This window comes from Osmerus eperlanus, chromosome 7 (assembly GCF_963692335.1).
Source record: "Osmerus eperlanus chromosome 7, fOsmEpe2.1, whole genome shotgun sequence".
Taxonomy (NCBI): domain Eukaryota; kingdom Metazoa; phylum Chordata; class Actinopteri; order Osmeriformes; family Osmeridae; genus Osmerus; species Osmerus eperlanus.
In genome coordinates this window covers 16,606,425-16,629,296 of record NC_085024.1, presented here as the reverse complement: position 1 = coordinate 16,629,296, position 22,872 = coordinate 16,606,425, and the positions used below count along the sequence as shown (strand labels likewise).

Sequence of the window (22,872 nt, the reverse complement as noted above, 5' to 3'; positions counted from 1 at the left end):
TGGATGAATAAATGTGAGGAAGTTGTCAGACTGAAGTAGTGGTAGAAGTATATAAAATGATGGAGGGTTGATCGCACGGGCCTAATGTTTGTTGTACCTAAATGTTATGAATTTCCTTACAGTCTATAACCACTGGGTTTATAATTATTTTGAGAAAGGACAATAGAAATTAGACATTTGTTTGATTAATATTTTGTTGCTTTCCTTGTAGGTGATTTTGGTGTTTCCTGTCTCCTGATTGGGTCATGTGACCTGGCCACTACATTCACAGGTACTCCCTACTACATGAGCCCAGAGGTGCTGAACCAGCAGGGCTACAACTCCAAGTCTGATATCTGGTGGGTCGAGGACCACACAGCTATTCCCATTATCTGCTGAGAACTAACAACATTCAGGGAATGAGCCTGAGTTTTTGCAGAGAGTGAATGGAGCTTAGTTCTACTAATATGTTATACTGTGGCTGCTTTCTATGCTAGCTCTCTATCTTAGAGGAATGCTGTAGGGTGGAGTGTTAGAGAAGAGTAGAATAGAAATTAAAATCCCCAAGGGTCTGTTTGCTTACAGCTAGACATCAAGAAACATGCAACGCATGAAGCATATTACACCCACAAATGTGTACGCTATCTGTCGTGCATTCAGACACAACACTCAACCACGCAGCATTTTCTGGCAACTTCAAAGCTCTCCAGAATCAAAGGAAGCCTGACTGAGTTGAAATGGTTATTAACAGTAACATGCGATGAGTAGAAAGGTGTAGAAGGTTGGAATATACCAGTCAACAGAATCCAACCCCATGCTTGTCCAATCAGAAACAGTCTTGCTTGAGCTTGGGGGAAGATCATATGGTACGAGATATGTTGGATAGCAATAAGGCGGACTATCTGAGATAGATGGACTTGAAGGCATGGTTGCAGATATGGTTGCAGATATGTACCCCCCACCCAAATAAAACAATCAATAAATCACCTAAATTGAAGTGAACTTGGCACTATGTCATGCTGAATGGAGCCATCTGCCACGGGACCAATCTCTGCTATCTTCCACTCTCACACATGGCCTCCTGGACCGTAAATCTATTTTCCCAAGGAAATGACCACTAATCTAAGACTGGGCATGGGGAAATTGGGTTTTTGCAGAGAGAGAGAGAGAGAGGAAAGGGGGAGGGGATACTGTAGATAGCATGAAACAGTGGCAGAGAGAGAGAGGAAGGCTGGGGCGACCGGAGAGATAGCATTGATCTCCAGCATATAGATACACCCCCTCCCAGGGTAGAGTGTTGTTGACTCAACGCCCACACCCCCCACCCTTTCTGCTTCCACAAACCATACTAATGAGAAGAGAAGATAATTCAAGCCTGTATCATTATAATGTCTTTTTAATAAGAATACAATTTGGTGTGGAGACTGAACTAGTAAGTGGTGAAAATGCCTTTGTTCTCTTAACATATTATCACTGTGGTGAAAATGCAATCTGAACTGTCCAGCATGTCAATACTGTCAAGAAAAGATCCCTATTTTATGGATGAATCAATCATCTTGGCTATTATTATCTGACTTGTGATAGGAATTGCAGGGGTTTGAAATGAGAAGGTAAAAGAGATGGAAAAGACAAAGCAGGGGATGATTGGTAAATAACCAGCAACACACTTTCTAAAATCCCATTTCCCCTATTCTGATGCTATCACGAAAGCTGAAGCTCATTTATCCAGTCATATTTCTCCAACCTACTGCACACTCTTCCACTTTCAGAATCCAATATGATTATTCATAGCCGCTCTTGGCTTTTCTTTTATAACTATCAGAAGTATATGAGATGAGATTTCACCTCGCGTGCGGTTTCTGTTTATTCAGCATTAATCCTCCAGGATACATCAGCTCACATGAGTCTATCTTGGGATTATAGATAGTGGAAATATGAGACCAAATTGATTTTTTCTGTTTCAGTTACATCCGGTATCAGTTTGCACTGCCATAAAGTGTCCTTTATATGGATCAACAAAGTTCCGCACGACCTCATCACTGCCCAGGTGCTTGGGGGCTCAGGGGTTACCTTGGCTGACAGAACAGGGCATTCACTGTTTATGTGAATAGGGTTGAGAATAGTTAGTATGTATGTGCAACAGGGTAGAGACGTAATAGGGTTGGATCATACACCTAGGTATTCAGGAGTTTGGTCATGGTGAGTGCTGGGGGGAAACATGCCATACTGGAGATCATTTTAGATTGTATTGAGCTGTATTGTACATGCAGTGTTTACATGATACATTTCAGTGTGTTTCCTCTGGTATAAGATGAGGTGTGTTTTGATCCCCAGGGCGCTTGGCTGTGTCCTGTATGAAATGTGTTGTCTGGCGCATGCCTTCGAGGGTCACAGCTTCCTGTCTGTGGTGATGAAGATAGTCGAAGGGGAGACCCCCACCCTGCCGGAAGGTTACTCACGAGAGCTCAACTCCGTCATGCAACGGTGAGACACTTCTGAACCAAATGATGTAACCCGGCAGAACTATTTCTGACTTTCAAACTGATCCTTCTGTCCACAGGATGCTTGAGAAAAACCCTCCTTCGAGAATCTCTGCTGAAGAGGCTCTCAGGACCAAGATCATAGAGACCAGCATGCAGGTTAGACAACGCTACATTACCATGTGTCCTACATTCAACTAGCGTGAAGGTTGTATCACAACATTAGCAGTTCTGCATGCAACTAGCACGCAGGCTAGACAACACAACATTAAACTGTCTCCTAAACACAGCCATACAAGCATTACTATTGAGTAGCATTTAAGTCCCAAACAATTACTTGTTTGTTTGGCTGACCTAATATTAAAGACATTTCAGCGACATCATCCACTTTATCAGGCTGACAAACTGAAAGTACAGTATTTGACTTTCTATCGTATTTATTTATCAAATCAATATCTTCTCAGACCAAACGGGTTCATACCCTTTTCAAACCAAGTGTTCCAGTAGTTTTTCAAGCACTTATTGATTGCATTCAAATACAATCGGAGTATCACACCACCCCATGTACGTATCGCACACACACACACTCAGATAAATACATGCAAATACAGCAATCTCATTAAAAAGCTATAAGCGGTGTGAAATAGTAAACAGTAATGTTGTAAAGTAATAAACATTTCTAACAAGCAGATATAGTTTGCATTAAACATGTTCATAAGTCTCTCATATGCCCAGTGGGGCTTCCAATGGACTGAGCTCCCAAAAGAAGCTTTGAATTCTGTAAAAAATATAATTACACCCCCAGGCATGGTTCACTATGACTGTTCATGTACAAATCAGACTCAACATGTAGGGGACGGATTGATATTCTAGCTACTAGCAATACCCAGTATATAAACCATGGTGTAGATCTTGAAGAAAACCCCTCCTCTACTTACACCCTGTTATCTTCTATTCTCTGTTATCGGGGTCATTACTACTGTATTTGGTCTTGATGACACGAAACACAGTGCTTTTTTTTAAAGTCTCTTTTCCTGCTCGTCCTCGTCCTCTTCCTCCTCCTCCCCCTCTTTCCCATTAGCTTTCCTCTGTGCTGGAATCCTCTGCAGGGTGTCAACAGACCGCTGTAATTTGTGGGTTGGGTGTTGTGAGATTCCCCCCATTGTTGTGTGAAGTGTGCCTTCTCCCCCTCTTTGCCCTGTAGCTTGGCCCCATACATCCTTAGTGTTAGGTTTCAAGAGAGATAATAAAAGGTTGAGAGATGGAGGGAGAGAGATAGAGTGAGAGCAAGAGGGAGGTAAATGATGGGATATGGATGGAGAAAGAGACGGAGTGGAAGAGAGATGGAGGGAGATGGAGGGAGAGGCTGAGAGATGGACTTAAATAAAATGATATAGCGTGAGAGCGAAGGTGAGAGACAGTAGCTTCTACCTGTGGTTAATTGGTTTTCTCCATTTGTTATTGCAAGCTTTCCTCTCTCCCTTCTCCTTTCTCTCCCTTTCCCCCTATCTCTTCCTGTCTTAGAGCTTAAAGCACAAGCTCTTCAGCACGACACTGGAAGACAAGGAGTCTGGAGGAGAGAGAGATGCTGTACAGATAGCTAAAGCCCTGTAAGTGTGTGATTTCTTCCTCAATGTCTTTGCCTCCCTCTTTATCTTTTTTATTCTCTCTATTCTTTATTATAGTCTCTCTCTCTCTCTCTCTCTCTCTCTCTCTCTCTCTCTCTCTCTCTCTCTCTCTCTCCTCTCTCTCTCTCTCTCTCTCTCTCTCTCTCTCTGTCTTATCTCACTCACTCTCTCTTGTGCTCTCTCTCTCTCTCTCTCTCTCCTCATCTCTCTCTCTCTCTCTCTCTATACACTCACTCAATTACTCACACCAGTCAGTTGTCTATAAATGCACATCCCCCCTCCAGTCTCATCAGAGCTGTGCATTTGGTTGGTGATAACCATGTGAGGGCTAAGTAGCAGCTGTCTCTTACCAGACCTAGGCATCACTGATGAGAACTACCTCCAATCAGACAGCATGTCCATCAGCATTAGCTTAGCATGGCCACGCTGTGGCATGGCTACACACTGCACACGTTAAACCTCACCGCATATTTACATTTTACATGTAAAACCACCACACACAAGGACATATCACTTGTTTTTGGTTTGTGTCAGATTATTTGTAAATATAGTTTCTATGAAAGCCTTTCTCTCATTGACACTTTGACCGTTTGACCACGTGTTACCCAGACAGAAGAAGGTTCACCTGCAGACCCTGCGTGAGAGGTCAGAGGTGGACAGGATTGACCCCCAGAGAGAGAATGAGGCTGAGAAAACTGGAGGCTGCAGATGACAAGGCCAGGAGGCTGAGGTAGCACACACACACGCACACAGACACATCAACACAGAGTCTCTATGAGGGATATTGCTTGGTTTTTTTTATTAGCAGGGTTGAGTCTAAGTATGGTCTGACTGTGTCAGAGAGCCCTGGGACCAGGACCAAGAGAACCAGCAAAGCTTCTTAAAGTCACAATTTACTGCATATTGCTTGTCCCATAACAGGAAATTGGCTGAGGAGAAATACCAGGAAAAATCACAGACGAATGCAGGAGCTTAGGAGCCGCCATTTTGAAAAAGTCAGCTTGGACGTCTTTCAGTGTAAGATGTTTCCATCTAGAATAATGAAAGTGCATTCATAGGGAATATGCACATAATGGATGAAAATGATTTGTCTAGGAACTCAATTAAATGAATTTACTAATTGTCTTGAGTGCAATTAGTTTTCAGTTCTATGGTGGCACTTGAACTCCAAAGGTTTCTTTTTTTGGTGAAGCTAATTGCCTATTCCCATATGGTCCCATTAGCCAGTAGCTCCCCCTAATTGAAATTTGATTCCAAAATATATATATTTTTGTCAGTTTCTTTGAAATACTGGGTACTTTTTTACGACACGTAGTACACAGGGGAAAAATTACCTTTTCACTTCCAACCAATAGGAGAGTGCAGAGGATGCTGATCACCAGACTTTGCCAATTACAGCTCAGGATTACCGGTCGCTGGGCTGCTCACAGCCAATAGGAAGGCAGCAACAGGACAGAATGTGCATGTCTGAGCCAGGTGAATGCAGTAAGTTGATATTTCTCCACCATCAGAATATTATCTTTCACAAGCATTACCTTCTCTCTCAGCGTGAAGTTAGCATAATACATATTTCAGCAGTTACCAGATGCTCATTGTCACTGTAGAAGGTCTAGAAGAAAAGGTCCATCATGATGATGTGTACACCATCCATCCATCCATCTCTCCATCCATCCATCCATCCATCTCTCTCTCCTTCTCCATCCATCTGTCCCCCCCTCCATCCAGCTATCTCTCCATCCATTCCTCCTTTCACCCATCTCTCCATCTGTCTCTCCCTCTATTCCTCCTTCTTTCTCTCCCACCATCTCACCCTAGTTCCAAGCTGGGAAAGCAACGACAGAGACTGTTGAACCCAAGTCATACTTTCATCTAACCTGATAAATAGAGCTCTGCTGAGTAGTTTTTGGGCAGAATGTAATGTGACGATAAAAAGGTTCCAATGTAGTACATGTATATCTCTGAACAGTAGATTTTAATTAAAGTAAATCCCAGGTACCCCAGACTGCCTCTTCACAGTTAAAAAAACTGACACCCTTCGAGGAATGCAAACACCCCGCTCACACACTCATAATTTATAAGTCAACATGCAGTGACAAGTAGCTAAACACAGAAACATACTGTATCAAACCACACTCTTATAGAGAAAACATCAGTGCATGACGCAAACAAACATGCCTCAATACATAGATGGTGGATCTGAGGGGGCTGAGGCTTATTAGATATATTTCACAGTACTGTTCAGTATACTCATCATCAACTGTAATAAAACAGTACACTTCTTGTAAACAAACTACTGTTCTCCCTCTCTCTGTCTCCCTCCTTTTCTCTCTCTCTCCTTCTGTCTCTCTTTACTGCTCCTTTTCTTTCTCCTTCTCTTCCTCTCAGTCTCTCCCTCTGTCCATCTCCCTGGCTCTGGAGTTATTGTCCCTCCAGAGCCCTGGTTAGGGTGGTGCTCAGGTGGAGGTTGCTAAGTGAGAGAATGGAGGCATTCAGGCGAGACAGCGCAGACATACACCACAGATGCTTCCACCACACATTGCCTCATCATAGAAATCCTAAGTGAAAGATGGAAAAGGAGAGATAGAGAGGAAATGATACAGTGGTTGAAAGACAGAGGGGGGGGGGAGGGGAGGCAGGGACATTGATTGAGTAGACCTTGCATCTCCATCTCCGTGGAAGGTGAAGACTCACAGTGTAAAGGCATTGAACATGAATCCCAGTCAGCAACCATTCATAGAATCTACATGAATCAGTGGTTTTATTGTAACCTATCAAAGTATGTCTTCTCATGACAAAACACTGTCCTTCTAAATTCCCGTTAGAATATAAAACAGAACTTTCCCTTACCCTTCATTTACTCCAATGACTTGCTGCTTTGATTTACCCACTGCGAGTGTGTATATGTCTTTGTGTGTGTGTGTGTGTGTGTTCAGAGATCCCAGAGGATCCCCAGACAGCAGAGGTCTACTATGATCAGGATGGCTTTGAGTCGTGCTCTGAAGAGGAGGACTCAGCAGAGAAGAGCCCAGCTCTCACCTCAGATCTTTATCACACCTGTCAACAGGTGAGGTGTGTGTCTGTGTTTGTTTGTGTGTGTGTGTGTGTGTGTGCATCGTTCCTAAAACATTATTATATCATTAATATAAAGTTTGAATTTATGTGTAACTTTGATCAGAGTCATGCTGGTGCCGGATCATAGAGCATTAACTCTAATGGGTTCATTTGACAGAATCACTTTTGCACCATTTACTTCCATTACAGGAGTCAGAATCCATTATTTATACTGGTTTCGGAATGCCGTAATGTTGAAACGGCATTACTCTATAATACTCTGTATTTTTATAGAATTTATATTTCATTAAAATGGTTCATCCCCATGTAATTGACAGTGGAGTAATTGCTGTCTGGGCCAACAGCAGACACTCACTGATATGGACAATTCAATCGGAAAGAGAGTTTATTGAGGGAAGTCTGTCTGTCTGTGTGTCGGTCGGTTGGTCAGTTTGTCTGCCTGTCTTGCTAGCTGTCTGGCTGTTTGTCCGTTTGGCTGGCACAATACCAGAATAGCAAAGAGCTTGAAAATCTCATAGAAATTCTACTATAATTCTTTAGTTTGTATTCTGTAGCTGCGTAGGAGTGGGGTGGGGGTTGAGGGGATTAGCTGTTCTTCTCGTTCTCAGCTGGGTGCATCGGTAGATAATGATGTTTATTGGCTGTGGGACTTACACTATTCATTCATTGTTTTGAATTGTTCTCACCTCTTTGTCCAGTTCAGAGTGAGAGAATACTCAGAGTTTTAGCTGTCTCTTCACGGTTTCTGTCTCTTAACCAGCACCCGCTCATTTTTTAGAAAACACAAAATGAAATTAGCAAAAAAGTAATTTTATAAAATGGATGAAAGCCAGAGGGCCTTTAGCAAGATTCCATATTGCGAGACCATTGACATGACTTTTGGCAGTGTGATGCTGTATTGTTTTACAGGACTGACTGTGGCCCATTCATTCTGAACATACCTAGGTTGCAGTCAGTCTATCAGCATTTACATGGCATTAAATACATCATCACAGCCATTGTCAGCATATCTTATCCTTGCCATTGGTGAAGTGCCTTGCCCATGGACATAACGTAATTCGTCACGGCCGGGAATCGAACCGGCCGTGACGAATTCTGTCTGAATTACGTTCGAACCGGCAACCTTCTGATTAATAGCCCGACTCCCTAACCGCTCAGCCATCTGACACATCAGAATCTGTGTAAGCCATCTTACACAGATTCTGATAACACACACACACTCACACATTAGGGGTCACACAGACTGATATTACATAATGTTCATGATCAGATTAACATTACACATTATGTACACGATCTCAGTCTTTTGTCTATAATTAAAATCTGATTAGCATTATTGTGATGCAAACCATGTCTCTTTCGACCAGTAAGATTCCCTGACATGAGGGAATGTACGTAATGACCAGAAGGATTTGGGAAATACAATGCAGAATTACACAAACTTATTTGGAATTCCTAGTGCATGCAAGGCACCAATTAAAGAAGAAGAATTTATATGTTTGCCCAAATGTTTCCCTTCTTCTTTTAATTTGGAAACGTATCAGGGCTGCCATCTAGTCTCTACTGGCAGAGAGGATGATATTAAAACTATATCTCAGTGCTGGAGAAAGACAGACTATAGGAGAAGAAAACAAGATACTAAATAAATGACATTTCTCAATGAGAGGAATGGACCAAGTGTAAGTAATGAGGCCCGGTCCAGCTACTCGTGTGGTAATTAAGTAATCCTAGTGGCAGTCTGGGAGTAGAATTAGGCCACCCTAACAACCACAACCACTCCCAGACAGGAAACTGTAGAATGAGTGATAATCTCATATAAAACACCCGCAGTGAGTTTCCAGGGGTCTGTATCCATCCAGACAAAGTTGATTTGGTAGTTGAATCAATGAAGATTTAGTAGTTAGATTAACTACATAACTTTTGTAGGAAAGTAGTGAGGAGCGCTCGATGCTTGATCTCTGGAGTCAGTTTCATCCTCCATGTTTCATCCGCCGTACTTCATCTTCCGTGCCTGTACTTTAGCAGACCCTCTCTCCATCCCCTCTCAACAGTAGCAGGGTATCTAGAAGACTCAGGCTCTCCACATGCTCTCTCATTCGGAAGGTTTTGTCTCCCCTTCCCACATCATGTTGCAGTTCTTCATGCTTTGTCCGTCCTCTCCCACCTCTCTCCCAGAGCTGATGTGGTTGGTGGCTGCTGATAGATTAGGGGTAGTGAATGCAACAAAGCACAGGGGGGGGGAGGGGGGGAGGAAGGAATGTGTCGCCTGTCCTGTTCTCTCGCTGTCAGGTGAATTTACAATGCATGCACCACTCCAGAGTTTCTCAGGAAAGTGCATAGCTTCTGTGTTGGCGTATCAAGTGTGTCGGTGTGTGTTAGTGTGATCTTGGAGGTCAGCCAACAGCTGGTGCACCTTGGTCCCGGTGACACTACAGCTGCATACACATCCTGTCGTGTGTCTTTGAGAGCATCTGCTGAATGTAATGTTGTCAGCTGAACGATTTCTCCTGAGATGAGGGTGTGTGTCTCAGTAGTGCTGTCGGGGGATTTGGGCTCCTTTTTTTTTCTGGACAGTGTAATTGGCTCACGCTGTCTCCGGGGGAAGTGGTTTTGAACCGTACCCTACCTGTGATAGGGAGTGGAACATTCTTGGGGAGAGATGTGTCTAGAAGCATGAGGTTGACCATCCTTTCAGCAGAGCCCTCACCTGTCAGTGTGTGTTTATGCTGAGGTATTTGCTCCTGGAATCAATGTGGTTTAGCAGTACATTTATGTCCTATAACATTCTGTGAATCTGCTTCTCCCTTGTAAACTGTATCAGTAACAATTTATTCTCTAAATTATCTATTTACGGATTCATATTGAATGTGATACATTAGAATATAATGTTTGTTTATTTATATCATATAATGTTTCTAAACAGAAGCCAAAAGCCTTCCCTCAACAAAACTGAAAGTCTTAAACTTTTCCATACTGGATAAAGTGCTTATTAGTAACTATCTCCAACCCAATAATAACTCTTCCAAGATAATGTTATTAACTAACTTTAACTCTGATTCTTCCAGGATAGTGACCTAGATGCCATGATTATGCACATGGAAAAAGTACTTCAAGGAGAATTCAGTGGTAAGATATGCTTGTGTACTCACACACACACACACACACACACACACACACGCACACGCACACACACTCACACATGGATGTATGGTGAAGTACACAAAGAGAAGCAAACACACAGACACCAGCATGAACTGAGGAAGCATTTAGCTCTGAAACTGACTCCTCTGGCTTTATCATGATGCTATTTGCAGCACCAGGAAGTGTTCCTTCCTCAGCCCAGATAGGGTTGTCCTTCCAGTATCTCTTACTGTCTGATTTATCCTCTTAGCATACTAGGTTTCCTTCTCATTACTGTATACAGATTGTCTACGGTTTAGGGATCTGTTTATCTGACTCCATTTTATGCACCCTTGGTTTTCTACTCTTTCAATATTCTACCATTTCATTTAAAGAAAAGATCACTTTACTGTGATCATTTGTCTCAAAATGAAAGTTACCATGATGGCACAAATGATGAATCATTCTGTCATCACAATGCAATTTACATCAAATCGATCCATCATGGTTAGATATCACATTAGGACTGTATGTCTATTATTACCTTTCATCCAGGATAGATATTCCAAGGTAGTTGTGAATGCAGTCAGGCAACTACAATGTTCTGTAAGTGCATTGTGCTCAACACATTTATATATGTGCATACAGCATTTTTTCCATATTATGTTTCCAGTGAATATTTCTGTGCATAAATGTTTCTGTGAAGCGTAGCGAGGCAGGAGGGGTTCACATCCCTGTGGAGGAATACAGAGAAAACACACGCTAATGTTACACACATATACAAATGAACACACACACTTGCAGGATCAAGTCAACGAATAAGGGTTTGAAACGTAGGAATGGTAAGAAATAGCATCTGCTATCTCTGTGTCATGTCAAACAAATCTGTTAATTACTCCTCGAACTTGTAAATGAAGAGATATGGTATGATATGCACACACACACACACATATACCTCTATTCCACTTGCTCAAAATACAATACATAAAGCAGTACAGTATGTCCAGCTTTCTGTCTCTTCCCCTCCCCCTCCCTCTCTCTCTCTCTCTCTCTCTCTCTCTCTCTCTCTCTCTCTCTCTCTCTCTCTCTCTCTCTCTCTCTCTCTCTCTCTCTCTCTCTCTCTTTCTCTCTCTCTCTCTCCCCCTCCCTCTCTCTCTCTCTCTCTCTCTCTCTCTCTCTCTCTCTCTCTCTCTCTCTCTCTCTCTCTCCCCCTCCCCCTCTCCCTCTCTCTCTCTCTCTCTCTCTCCCCCTCCCTCTCTCTCTCTCTCTCTCTCTCTCTCACTCTCTCTCCTCTCCCCCTCCTCTGTTGGCTGATCCAGTGAACCGTAGCCCTCATGTCAGATGCTGGCAGGTCCCAGCACCTCCTCAGTCTGCTCACCTGTGGCGAGGCCTCCTCTCACAGCCAGCACACTGCATTTCAATACTGCCCCAGATACGTTTTTAAACTTTCTCCTAGCCCATTTATTACTGCATAAACAGTCTGGGGAGTTTCGGATGTCACGCTGGCCAGCAGAGGCATACTCAGAAACATTTCTTCACTGCCCTGGAGCACATGATTTTTGTTCTGCATCTTGCATCATGTTTGGTTGTAGCAATTGCTACTCAAAGCCACCGAGTATTTGTAAGACTAGGTGTTAAATGGTTTAGATGCCTGAACTCCACAGTTGAACAGAATACTGTTTATTCTAATAACAACAATATACAAAATAATAGCGTGTTCTCGTCAACACGATCAAAAAACTGTGCTCATCCTGGTCTCTAATCGATTCCACCTGTCCAGGTGAGCTCACCTATAAAGCTCTCCTGCACCCAGACACCACCCAGTGTTCATGAATATGAATATATTTGAATATGAATATGTATTGTATTCAATGAATACAATACACAACAACAAATGAACCATACATAATGGCTGCAACATGTTTATACACGCACACTGCAAAGGGACATTGTTGAGGGACAGTGTTAAGGGACACCATGTTAAGGGACAAAGTGCTGAAGGTATGCTATAATGGGACTGTTGAACTCAGCATTACATCTCCTCTTGTTGAGTGTTTCCTGTCACTCTATACACGACACCCTAAGATGCTGAGCTATTCACAACATCTGGCGTATCTCACTAAAAACAAATATACTTTTAATACCCCCATACTTCCACCGCTTCAACCATCATTTGCTGACTGGAAAGCTAACTCTCCATTCTCCCAGGCAATGTAGAAGTATTTCATATCCGAGGAGACAAGAAAATACATAGCATCATTTACTGAGAATAGAGATCATATCATAATCCCATATTGTTGTTGAGAAGCAGCGTGTGCAGAAAGCAGAGCGTTCCCAGTGTTTCCAGACCCGAATCAGAGTAGAGCTATCTCAAATAGTCATCTCTGTGTGTGTGTGTGTGTGTGACTGAGTGTGTGCGTTTCACCTGAGGTCCTGATCTCTATCTGGTGTGTAGCGTACGGAGCAGCAGGAGGCCAGTGCAGCCCTCAGGGAAGCTCCGTCGTCAACAGCAGCATGGTGCACGGCAGGATTCAGCGCATGAGAGAGTGAGTGCCAACACTTCTCCTCACCCTCACCTCACCTTAAACACCTCTCCTCAGACAGACGTCCTCGCCTCCCTCACCTTAAACACACCCCACTGACCTTCAATACCCCATCACCTCCTCCACCTTCAACAATAGCCCTTAAATGACACAATGACACAATATACAGCATATAAAAACAAAAACAACAAATCTGTTCTATAGTTGTTTGTTTTATAGCGATATCTTTCTCCCTGACGTTACCTCTGATCAGGTAAGCCATTGGTTATGTGTACCTCTTTGCCCACTGAGATTCCCCGCCATAGTGAGACACAGGCAGAGAGACACAGACTGAGACCCAGACAGCAAGACGAATGGACAGAGAGACAGAAAAACAGAAAACAATTGTTTAATGTTTAAATATGCTGTCAGGTGCTTAGAAGAGGTCCACAAATACTTTGCGGAACATTGCGATGATTAATCCCCCTTAAAACTACTCACATACTGTACATCTTTTTGTCTTCCCTCTCAAGTCTCTCAAACACACACACACACACACACAGATTACACACTCCTGCTGAGACTTGGCCGGGTGTATTAATAACAGAATACATTTCCTGTGGGAAGAAGAATTAGACCCTGTCAGATCCCAGCTATCGCTGCATAAAGGGCAGAGGAGGGGGAGGAGAAAGAGAAGAAATAGAGGGATGGAGGGAGGAGAGGAAAACAGGTAGCAATTTTCAGCAGCTGTGTTCCCCCCAAGCCTCCCCTGACTCTGTATGATGGAGCCTGGGCTCTTTATAATATGGAGGCTGAAACCGAATGGGAGTAACTTATTGTGCTTCTGCCTGCATGCATGTTTGTCTGTGTTTGTCTTGGTGTCACTAAAAGGGATTGTCCCAGTAAGTGGGCATGGTATTTGGTCTCTGAGCATATCATGTAGTGGAGGGTTAAAGACTGCAGGATTAGCACCTTCCCCACATCCCTGCCCTCAGTATCTCCACTGACTGGTGAGGGAGAGACCTGTCTACTTGTGGCTGTCTGTTGGAATTGGAACTTGACATTTAGTCCAAAGCATTGTTAATGAGGGACTTCTGCTATCATACTGTGAGCCTCTCATCGGTCTCATCACAGGTATAAAGAACTATTACACTAAAGTGCATTTGCACACTAATTTCTCTTTGTAGGATAAATAAAGTTGAAAGTTGAAGTTGAAGTAAGATCACTTGTGGAATTCCTTATTTTTGTTGGGTTTAAAAATGTAAGCTGATTGCTGGATGAGGAGGTAGGATTTAAATATGACGCTGTATTTACTGTTGTTTCGGTGGCAGATGAATGGGTTTGATTGCTAAACCTTGATTAGCTCTAGACATGAAGTAGACACGGCTCTGCTTGAGTGGTGTGTGTTTGTGTGTGTGTGTGTGTGTGTGTGTGTGTGTGTGTGTGGGTGTGTGCGTGTGTGTGTGTATATGACTGTCTGCCTTACCTTTTATATAGTGGAAAACAGATTCGTTTTTAAAATGATTGATATACCTGATAATTTTACTTGTTTGTTCTTGAATCTTTCCACAATGAGTTACCTGGAGAAATGTTGAGGTTGTGAGAAGATTGCCCGGGGCCTCAGACGGATGTCTGCACAGTCCTCTGACCTTCCTCTTAGTCTAAGCGAACCTCCTCTTCCTCATTTACAAGAAGAGGTTTAGACCCGCCCCCTGGACTAGGTCATCCATCCTGGACCTCCACCCATCTACCCACACCTGGATCTTTCAGCTGGTTCTAGCAGAAACATCCTGGGTGTTGGGCTCCATCCAAGAGTCCAAATCACTGAGCAAAAACTGCCTGAGAAGCCTGGAGTCTTGAAGTCCTAATCCCTTTTCTGTTCCCGACATCCTCAAAAAGTTGCACAGTCCAATCTGGGAGATTCTAATAGTTCATTTAGCTGTGAAAGAGTTCTGTAAATGACCATTATCTGGTGTCTGAGTCTGCCAAACCCATAACCCTCAACCCTTCTGCCACGATAACAATTTGCAAAATCCTATGAAGTGTCTGGTGTGAAAGACTGAGGGGTAAAGTAGCAGTTTTTGTTATTAAAGGAAGAACGTTTCATAAAACGAAAAACAGCCTTGAGGGTAGAAAAGTTTTGAATCCAATATTTAGTTTGTTTCATAATGCTCTGTTTTTTTATTTGTTTGATCTGAAATTATAATAAAATGTATAATGTATGTATGATAAAAAGTTGTTCGCACCAGTCACAGTATCTCATTAGAATACTTCACCTCAACAGGCTAGATAAGAACTGACTTTTCTGTGTGCACAGACACACACACACACACACACGGAGTGTGGTAGACTATTTAGGCTAATCTATCATGCAATGCTTACTCTCTATGCTATGCATCAGTTTAGCTTAGCAAGCATTCAAGTGATAGTCATAGTCCAATGGTCGCATTTTTTAATATTAAATATTTCAGGGCAGTTGTACCGATTCCAAGTCCATTGGAATACCAATGATGTAAATCCAGATACATCCAGTACATCAAATGTCAGTGCTCACAACATAACATGTGATCCTGCAACAGACTGCTTATTGTTGTTGACGATCTTAACCCTCTCTCTGTGCCACCCTCAGATCAGTGTCCCGTCGTCTGGGTCCAGGAGTCTTCCAGAGAGTTTATGAGTACCTGAAAGAGGCCAGGGCGAGGCATGAGGGTGACGCCAGCATAAGGGAAGCCCTGGCGAGCATGGTGGAGACGCCCAGCGACTGCTTTGAGGTCGACCAACTTCTGTACTATGAGGAACAACTACAGGAGGCCAGAGAGGGAGCAGGACGACCCACACATACACATTCACAACACGTATTCACAGAGACACACTCGCATGCATAGAAAGGTGACCCAGAATTTATGTCGTTGATATAAGTGTGTGTAAGAGTCCAATCTGCCCTGTAACCTATGCAGTGAAAATCAACACCCCTTTAACGCGTATAATTGAAAAATCACTGTTTTCGGTGACCGAATACCTGCCACAGTCAAAAATTTGCATCAGCTCCGCTAGCATCAGCTCTGCTATTTTCAGCTGGTTCTTCCTCCGTGCTCTACTTCCTCATCTCTCTTGTTATGTCTCTGAGGGAATTAAGATGCTAGTATTTGATCAAGCTCACAGAGAAACTTTTACTGTTTCTACACACTCCCAATGCTTCTCTGCTGTTGCGTTGGACCTCTTTGATGTGTGTGAGGACATTATCAGGAGAGAGATGGGGAGGGTCCCACTATTTAACTGCATCTTTACTCCCATCTCCACAGAACCCATTAAACGCTTCTTCAGTACATGGCTTCAGTGCAGTCATCAATATTCTTCAGTATGTAAATTTCTTCATAGGATTCAGGGCAGTTTCCAGGTTGAAACCTGTTCTCAAGAGACACGGGAGGAGTGGGGCCGGAAACATTTATATGTTTAGTAACAAATGTATTTTCATCATGAGCTGGTGTTTTGACAGCCAGGAGACCCAAAACTCCATAATGAACAGCATATTATTTCACTCCTAAGTGTCAAAGTTTTATCACTGTTAAGATTCATTGGCATATACACAAGTCCCCACAGAGAACGACTGCCTTCACCAGCTGGTGCTACAATACTGCGAGGGAGATGAAGGGGGAGAGAGAGATATAGAGAAGGAGTGAGAGAAACACAGGGAGGGAGACAGTTACTGAGACGGAGGGAGAAAGTGATACAGAGAGGCAGTGAGAGGACGAGAGAGAGAGAGAGACAGGAAGGCAGAGATAGAGACGGAGGGAGAGAGTGATACAGAGAGGCAGTGAGAGGACGACAGAGAGAGAGAGAGAGAGAGAGAGAGAGAGACAGGAAGGCAGAGATAGAGACGGAGGGAGAGATCCTGAGAAGCCTTCTGCCTGTCAGTGTGCGCAACCTCTTTTATCTCCCAGGGTGTAACTGACGAGACCAGGAATGGAGGGAGGGGGGGGGGGGGGGTTTCCTCCAGCTTTGTGAGATCAAACCCACACACGTCGTTCCCCGTGGAAATCTTCACAACAATCCAGGCTACAAGGCAGTGTCTTCCTCCCCCTCTGAAGACAATTGTAGAGAGCCTTCCTCCTCAACATGGTTCTCCATTGCCCACTTAATCAACTATGAACACCTTGCTTTGGTTTTTCGAAGCATCTGCTTTGGTTTTTTGAAGCATCTGTTTTTTTCTGTGTGAACGTGGTCATCCAAGACAAAGCTAATCAGCTCAGTATAGCTTGATTTGTAACCATGCACTGGAACATGCAGACACTCCCAATCTTCACTCCTCCCAATCTGTTCTTTGTTGTGAAAAAGTATCCGTTTTCTTTCACACACTTTTTGTATCTGACGATACAGATAAAAAGAAAAGTCTATACCGGTACACTGGTATACTGTGTATTTATAATCAAGCCTCGGGGGGATGACCCACAATCACTGAAGCAACAGCTACCCTGGAAATTTTTCCAACACATGCTTCCAACCAGGAAAAGGCAATTTTGTGTGTAAAGGACAATTTGTGTGTTATGGAAAATGAAATTAGCAGACGTGGGAGAACACTCGTGACAGTCTGAGGGAATGTGTGTGTGTGTGTGTGTGTGTAAGGGAGGGAAGGAAATTACAATGATAGCTATATAGCAATACATACATTAAATCAGGGTGGGGGAGGGCTATAGGTCTTGAGAGTTATTTGCTCATCACACAGAGCTTTTATTAGGTGGGGAACAAAACCAACAGAGGGATCTTATTGCTTTGCTGTCCGTGATGGACTCATTAAGCTGGGTGAAGGAGAGAAAATAGAAAAACAGAAAAAGAGAGCATTAGTTCATGGGCGTGATTATCACCATAGATAATAGCACAAGCTGCTGTTGGTATCTTCCCAGATGGTCAACATTGAAGACTCTCTTAGTGCTGCAGCTCTTTGGTCCTACAGCTGTCTAATGGCTTACGTGGCATTTGGTGTTTTTCATGCCACCTCAAGTGGGACTTTGCGGAGATTCCACAAAGTTTGCCACAGAGTAGGCGGCACAAGTTTAGGGCGTGTTGGGAAGTTGTGCGGTACACGAGAGCAGTGCTGCTCCTCCTCCCAAATGGTGTCACGGGCTGGAAGGTCGTCCGAGGCCGTGCGTACGACGCAGCTCTGTGTCGAACCCAGACTGCTGGACTCGGACAAAATCCACGTCCACCTCCTCCATTTTCTGGGTTCGACCGGAGGGGGCGCCCGACAGCTTTGTGTGGTGCGCTCCTGACCGTAATGCAGGGGCACCGCGAAAACATTTGGGGTGCCGTGAAGAGATTGCAATTTGGGCCCTCCCTCTCCATTTTGGTTATGTCCGTTTTTTCAGTCAACACATGGTGACACTGAAGTGACAGGAAAGAGGGACACAGTAGGGGGGGATCACCGTTCAAAGTAGTCGTGAACTCTCACACATAGACATGTGAACCAGTTGACAGAATAGTTTGCCGTCCTGCTTTAAAAGAGTGGGAGCGGTCACATGACCCTCTGTGCAGCCTGTTCTCCTGAAAGGGAAAGAGGGACGCTCTGAATGGAGTCTGATTGAAAGCGAGAGAAAAAGAGTGTGTATGTGTGTGCTGGTGAACGAGAGAGCAGTGGAGAGAGGTCTGTGATTGCAGTTCCTCTGTTATCAAGGTACTGCTGATGTTTCCTCTCCTTCCACTGGTCCTCCTGTTCTTTCTCTACTGCTGTCTGCAGCCTTCCCTCTCTCCTACACCCCAACTCCTCCCTCAGACATAGCATGGTCAGTACAGGAATGCATTCGACTGAAATAATAATCACTCAGCCACAGATATTGGTGAGGAGAGTGGAAGAAGACGAGTGTGTTTAATGAATAGTGAGAAGCCTCTCAACACCAGACAAAAAACAAGGTCTCCATCACTGTCACAGTGTTTGTCTTAGGTTTTCAATCAAGTTATTTCTCTCTAACACAACACACTGTCTTATCTCTCTCTCTCCCCCCCCCCCATCTCTCCTCTTTCTCTTGCGCTCTCCCTTTCTACTTGTCTCTCGCTGTGTCTCTCCCTCTAGGCTACATTAGTATTCAGCTATGTAAAGGTTTTTGTGTGCTTTCCTGCAAGAAGATAAATTAATTGCTGTTTTTGTGGCAGAGGTAGCGACAGTTATGCTCCAACAGACATTCCCATGGGTGAAGCCAGTTTAGAAGTAGAATAGAGTCAGAAGGGAGTCAGAATGTAGGCTTTAGAGATACTTACACTATGTCAATAAGATCAGCAGATTTGATGTACAATATTCTGTCAAATATGTGAACTGTCAGTTGGTCAAATGTTGTTGTTCTTGATTTGATTGGGTCATTGTTGACATTATAGGCAGCATGTTATCAGCTTTCTTGATACATAAGGGTTGACACAATCTACGTGGTGAAAATGCATTACTAAACATAATCAATGTCAACTCTCTGTAGAACACGAAACTACTTTTGTTGGAAAGATACATAATATATTAGAAAGAAGAAAAATGTTTTCTTTGTTTTGGACGAGAGCGTACTTCACAGGGAGTCGGCCTTCATTTATATCAAAAAGCTACAAGCACAATAAAACATCAAAATGAGGCCACGTGTGTCCTAGTTCTGTAGAGTTGATTTTTCTAATACTGTAATATCGCCTGTAACACAGAAACCTAATTTATTGATGCATTGGGGCTATGGTACCATGCAAAGCTTATTTCTGTGTAGCCCAAGGAACCACGGTTGACGGTGAGCTTTCACCATAAAACTACATTGTTGTTTTTGGTGTCTGGATGGAGAACAAGATAGATGAGCTGAGCGCTATGGGGTTTTCCCTCCAACCAAGGTTATGAGATGTGTGTGTGTGTGTGCACATGTGTGTATATTTTCATTAATCTTAACTAAATCAGCAAAGCCCTTGTCCCTAAAAATTGTGCTTTTGACGTTCAGAATTCTCGGCATGTGTTCGGCATTGTCTCTGCCATACACAAGAACTCTTATATATATATTTTTTGTCCATACGTGACAAAATGTCCGCTTGTGTATGTGTGTGTTTGTATGTGTGTGTATGTGAATACAATAATATTGTCTTTTCCACTCTCACTATTTCCACTCATTGTCATCTGCAGTGTGAGAGGCAATGTTATAGAAAAATGGGTAACAGTTTATATCCAAGTTTTTGTAATAAGCATTAGTAAATATGATAAGGCCTTAGTAAGTAATCAACTCTTATTAATACATATGAATGTTAACAAGCATCTAATAAGGGCCTTATGAACTGATAACTAATGCTTCTTTCATCTTACAATAACACTGACCCTATCCCTTACTAATGTTATTAACACTGATAAAGTTTTAACACATATTAATGTTGATGGGTATCTTATAAGGACCTTGTTATATATTACCTAAAGGTCATTACGAGCACCTGGATCTGAAGTGTTTCCAAAAATATTATATTTAGCAATTCAGGACACTTTGCAATTCAATTCATTCTCACGGTATTGTCAAAACAGCATGAAGGCGTTCTATCTCATACCATCTTCTGACCATCACAGACAACATTTATTATAATTATTTATTTATATTTCTGACTTCAATTGGAAAGCTGACAAAACACAAAATAATACAAAATTACAGTCTTGGAATAAAGTCTGGATGTCATTGAGTATTCTGTAAATGTTTGAGTCACTACCATTAAGTATTGTTGTACTGTTTATGATTGAATCACTGCTAGCCAATCTTTGTGAAACTGTCATTCTAGATTCCCGAGTGACTAATGATACTGAAGACAGACTGCTTATAAGAATGATGAGAGAGGAAATACACAATCACAGTCACAGCTGGCATCTCCTCCAGCCTTACCGCCCATGTATCGATTAACATCGTTATGGCAGTGATGCCCTTTAATCAAACCTGCGCTGTGATGGTTCTGTCTGCCTCTGATCTCATAAATAGATGCAAGGCAGACAAATCACCCTCCCCACCATCCCCTTATAGGGGCATCTGGATTGTATGCTGTCTGTACAGTTGTTCCTCAATCCCTCAGTGTTAGCAGAATCAGAGCTTAGCGGAATCCATTGCACACTCTGTAACCCTATCTAATGAGGGGGCTTATACAGGGAGCCCCATCTCTGCTCTTTCTGAGCTGAGACAACAAGGCAACAGTCATGTTGAGAAGGAAGGTATCCATGATCTCCCTGTGAGGAAAACAGACAGTCATGTTGAAGAGCGGAGCAGCACCCTGACAGGGGTAGCGAAGATGCTAGGAGAACTAGAAGCAGCAGTGCAGTAGTGAGTGCTGGGAGGAGGAGAGACGGTTGCTCAACTGTGCAGCATATGGTGTGGTAGTTGGGTCTGAAGTGAAACTCTAGATAGTAATAGCTGACTATACTCCAAATCCGGATAGATGTGAGAGAATGCGTGATTGGGTTCATCGTGTATTTAATTATAAAAAATGTTTTACACATAATTTATTTAAAGTTTGACTTTGAATCAGTCAGGACTCACACACCACATGATTTGAGTACCTCACGCACACACAGACCCATGGATGGAACCTTCATTCAGCACCTTGGACAGCTCTTCTCTTTCAGAAATCTTGTGTATAGCGTTTCTCTTCAACTAAACTTAGGGCTTCAATATACTGATCCTGGAACAGAATCACTCTGGGAGCAGAACTCTGATTGTAGAAATTACTCATTAACAACACATTAACAATAATGTTACAACTACATGAAAGTCTCACTACAAATTTCTCCTTTGCTGGTAAGTGAACATTGGTTGCTATTGCTAAGTGCTGCACAACACCGTGAGAAAAGGCCGCAATAAATAACTGTACGAGTTAACAAAAGTGAAGACAGATTGGTGGGTAGTTCACAAGCAATGACTCACAGTGAGTGATGATGATAGTCATGAACAGTAATTTAGTATTACTGTGCAGTCTTTACAAGCTAACAGCCTTGACTATCGAACTGCCACAGTACCACCACAGTAGTGTATGACCTCATGATAACTGAGACTGATGGCTGCTAAATAGAGCATGGGCATTCTAACCACTTACGGATACATTTCCCTTCAAACGCTAATTAGTGAACTATACTGTCTCAAACATTACCACTAACCAAAAGCTACTTCCCTGTATGCATCCCAGCCTGACCCTAAGAGTTAATGCCCACACATTCTATGTTATGTGTTGATGCAAGCACCACTTAGTCCACATTACTGCAGCAAAATGAACCTTTGAAAAACAATGCTGCTTTAAAAACAATAGCAACACACATAATCTATATGGTCTTCCTGGAAGTTGTTGGAAGACATATGTCCTTGGTGACTGCAGGGTGTCCCCAGGGCAGCTGAGATAGTGTCTATGTGCCCCAAGGCTGGCCCTGCCTCCTCCATCTATGAACGTCATCCCTCTTTCCTCTGGCCATCACAGTAAATGAGAGGTGGCATCCATAATGGTCTTTCCTATCTCCATAATGTACCCTTGGGATGTGGAGGAAAGAGGAGAGATGGACCCCACAGCAGGCTGGACAGATTTGTATTGCCCACTACCATCTACCAGCAGGCTTCTTTACACCTGAGTTCCAGTTGAGGGGGCTTAAATGTACATCGATAACTCAATGATCAAAAACACCATCCAGCACCTTTCCTATATGGTGTTGTTTCGGTATGTGCACTGTGGTATTGATGGATCTGGTGCTTGCTTGAGAAATTTGCCATTTAGAAGCTCAAGCAATAGTGACAGCTATAGAAGAAACTGAATGTCCGGATGAAATTGATCAACATTTCACAAAGTTACTGCAAGCCCCCTGTACCACATAACCCAAGGGTTTTCCTCCCAGAATCAATCAGATTATAGTGCTGGTTGTCAACAAGCTGCCGGTTCAAACAGGTAACAGTCTGACACAAGACACAGAGCCCAAACACATTAGTATCACTCAAAACATTAACAAGAAGGAACAAAACCAGATTAATACCATTTGTCAGGTACAAAAGATCTCTGTTGAGAAATCCCAGCCACTGGCGAAGGCTATCTATCAGCATTTTATCAGGAAAAAGCACCTGT

At 43.0% G+C, this 22,872-nt stretch overlaps 1 protein-coding gene across 1 annotated transcript in view; it reads left to right on the top strand.

Moving 5' to 3' along the window:
• nek11 (NIMA-related kinase 11) overlaps positions 1 to 19,405 on the top strand; it is a 21,361-nt gene extending 1,956 nt beyond the window's left edge. The window contains 13 exon segments of the mRNA XM_062466200.1: positions 212 to 338; positions 2,314 to 2,463; positions 2,540 to 2,618; positions 3,984 to 4,069; positions 4,697 to 4,748; positions 4,750 to 4,817; positions 5,009 to 5,036; positions 5,038 to 5,094; positions 5,443 to 5,572; positions 7,021 to 7,151; positions 10,225 to 10,285; positions 12,735 to 12,825; positions 15,431 to 19,405. Of these exon segments, the coding sequence (XP_062322184.1) occupies positions 212 to 338; positions 2,314 to 2,463; positions 2,540 to 2,618; positions 3,984 to 4,069; positions 4,697 to 4,748; positions 4,750 to 4,817; positions 5,009 to 5,036; positions 5,038 to 5,094; positions 5,443 to 5,572; positions 7,021 to 7,151; positions 10,225 to 10,285; positions 12,735 to 12,825; positions 15,431 to 15,686 (1,316 nt within the window). The 3' untranslated portion in view covers positions 15,687 to 19,405.
• The last annotated feature ends 3,467 nt before the right edge of the window (positions 19,406 to 22,872 follow it).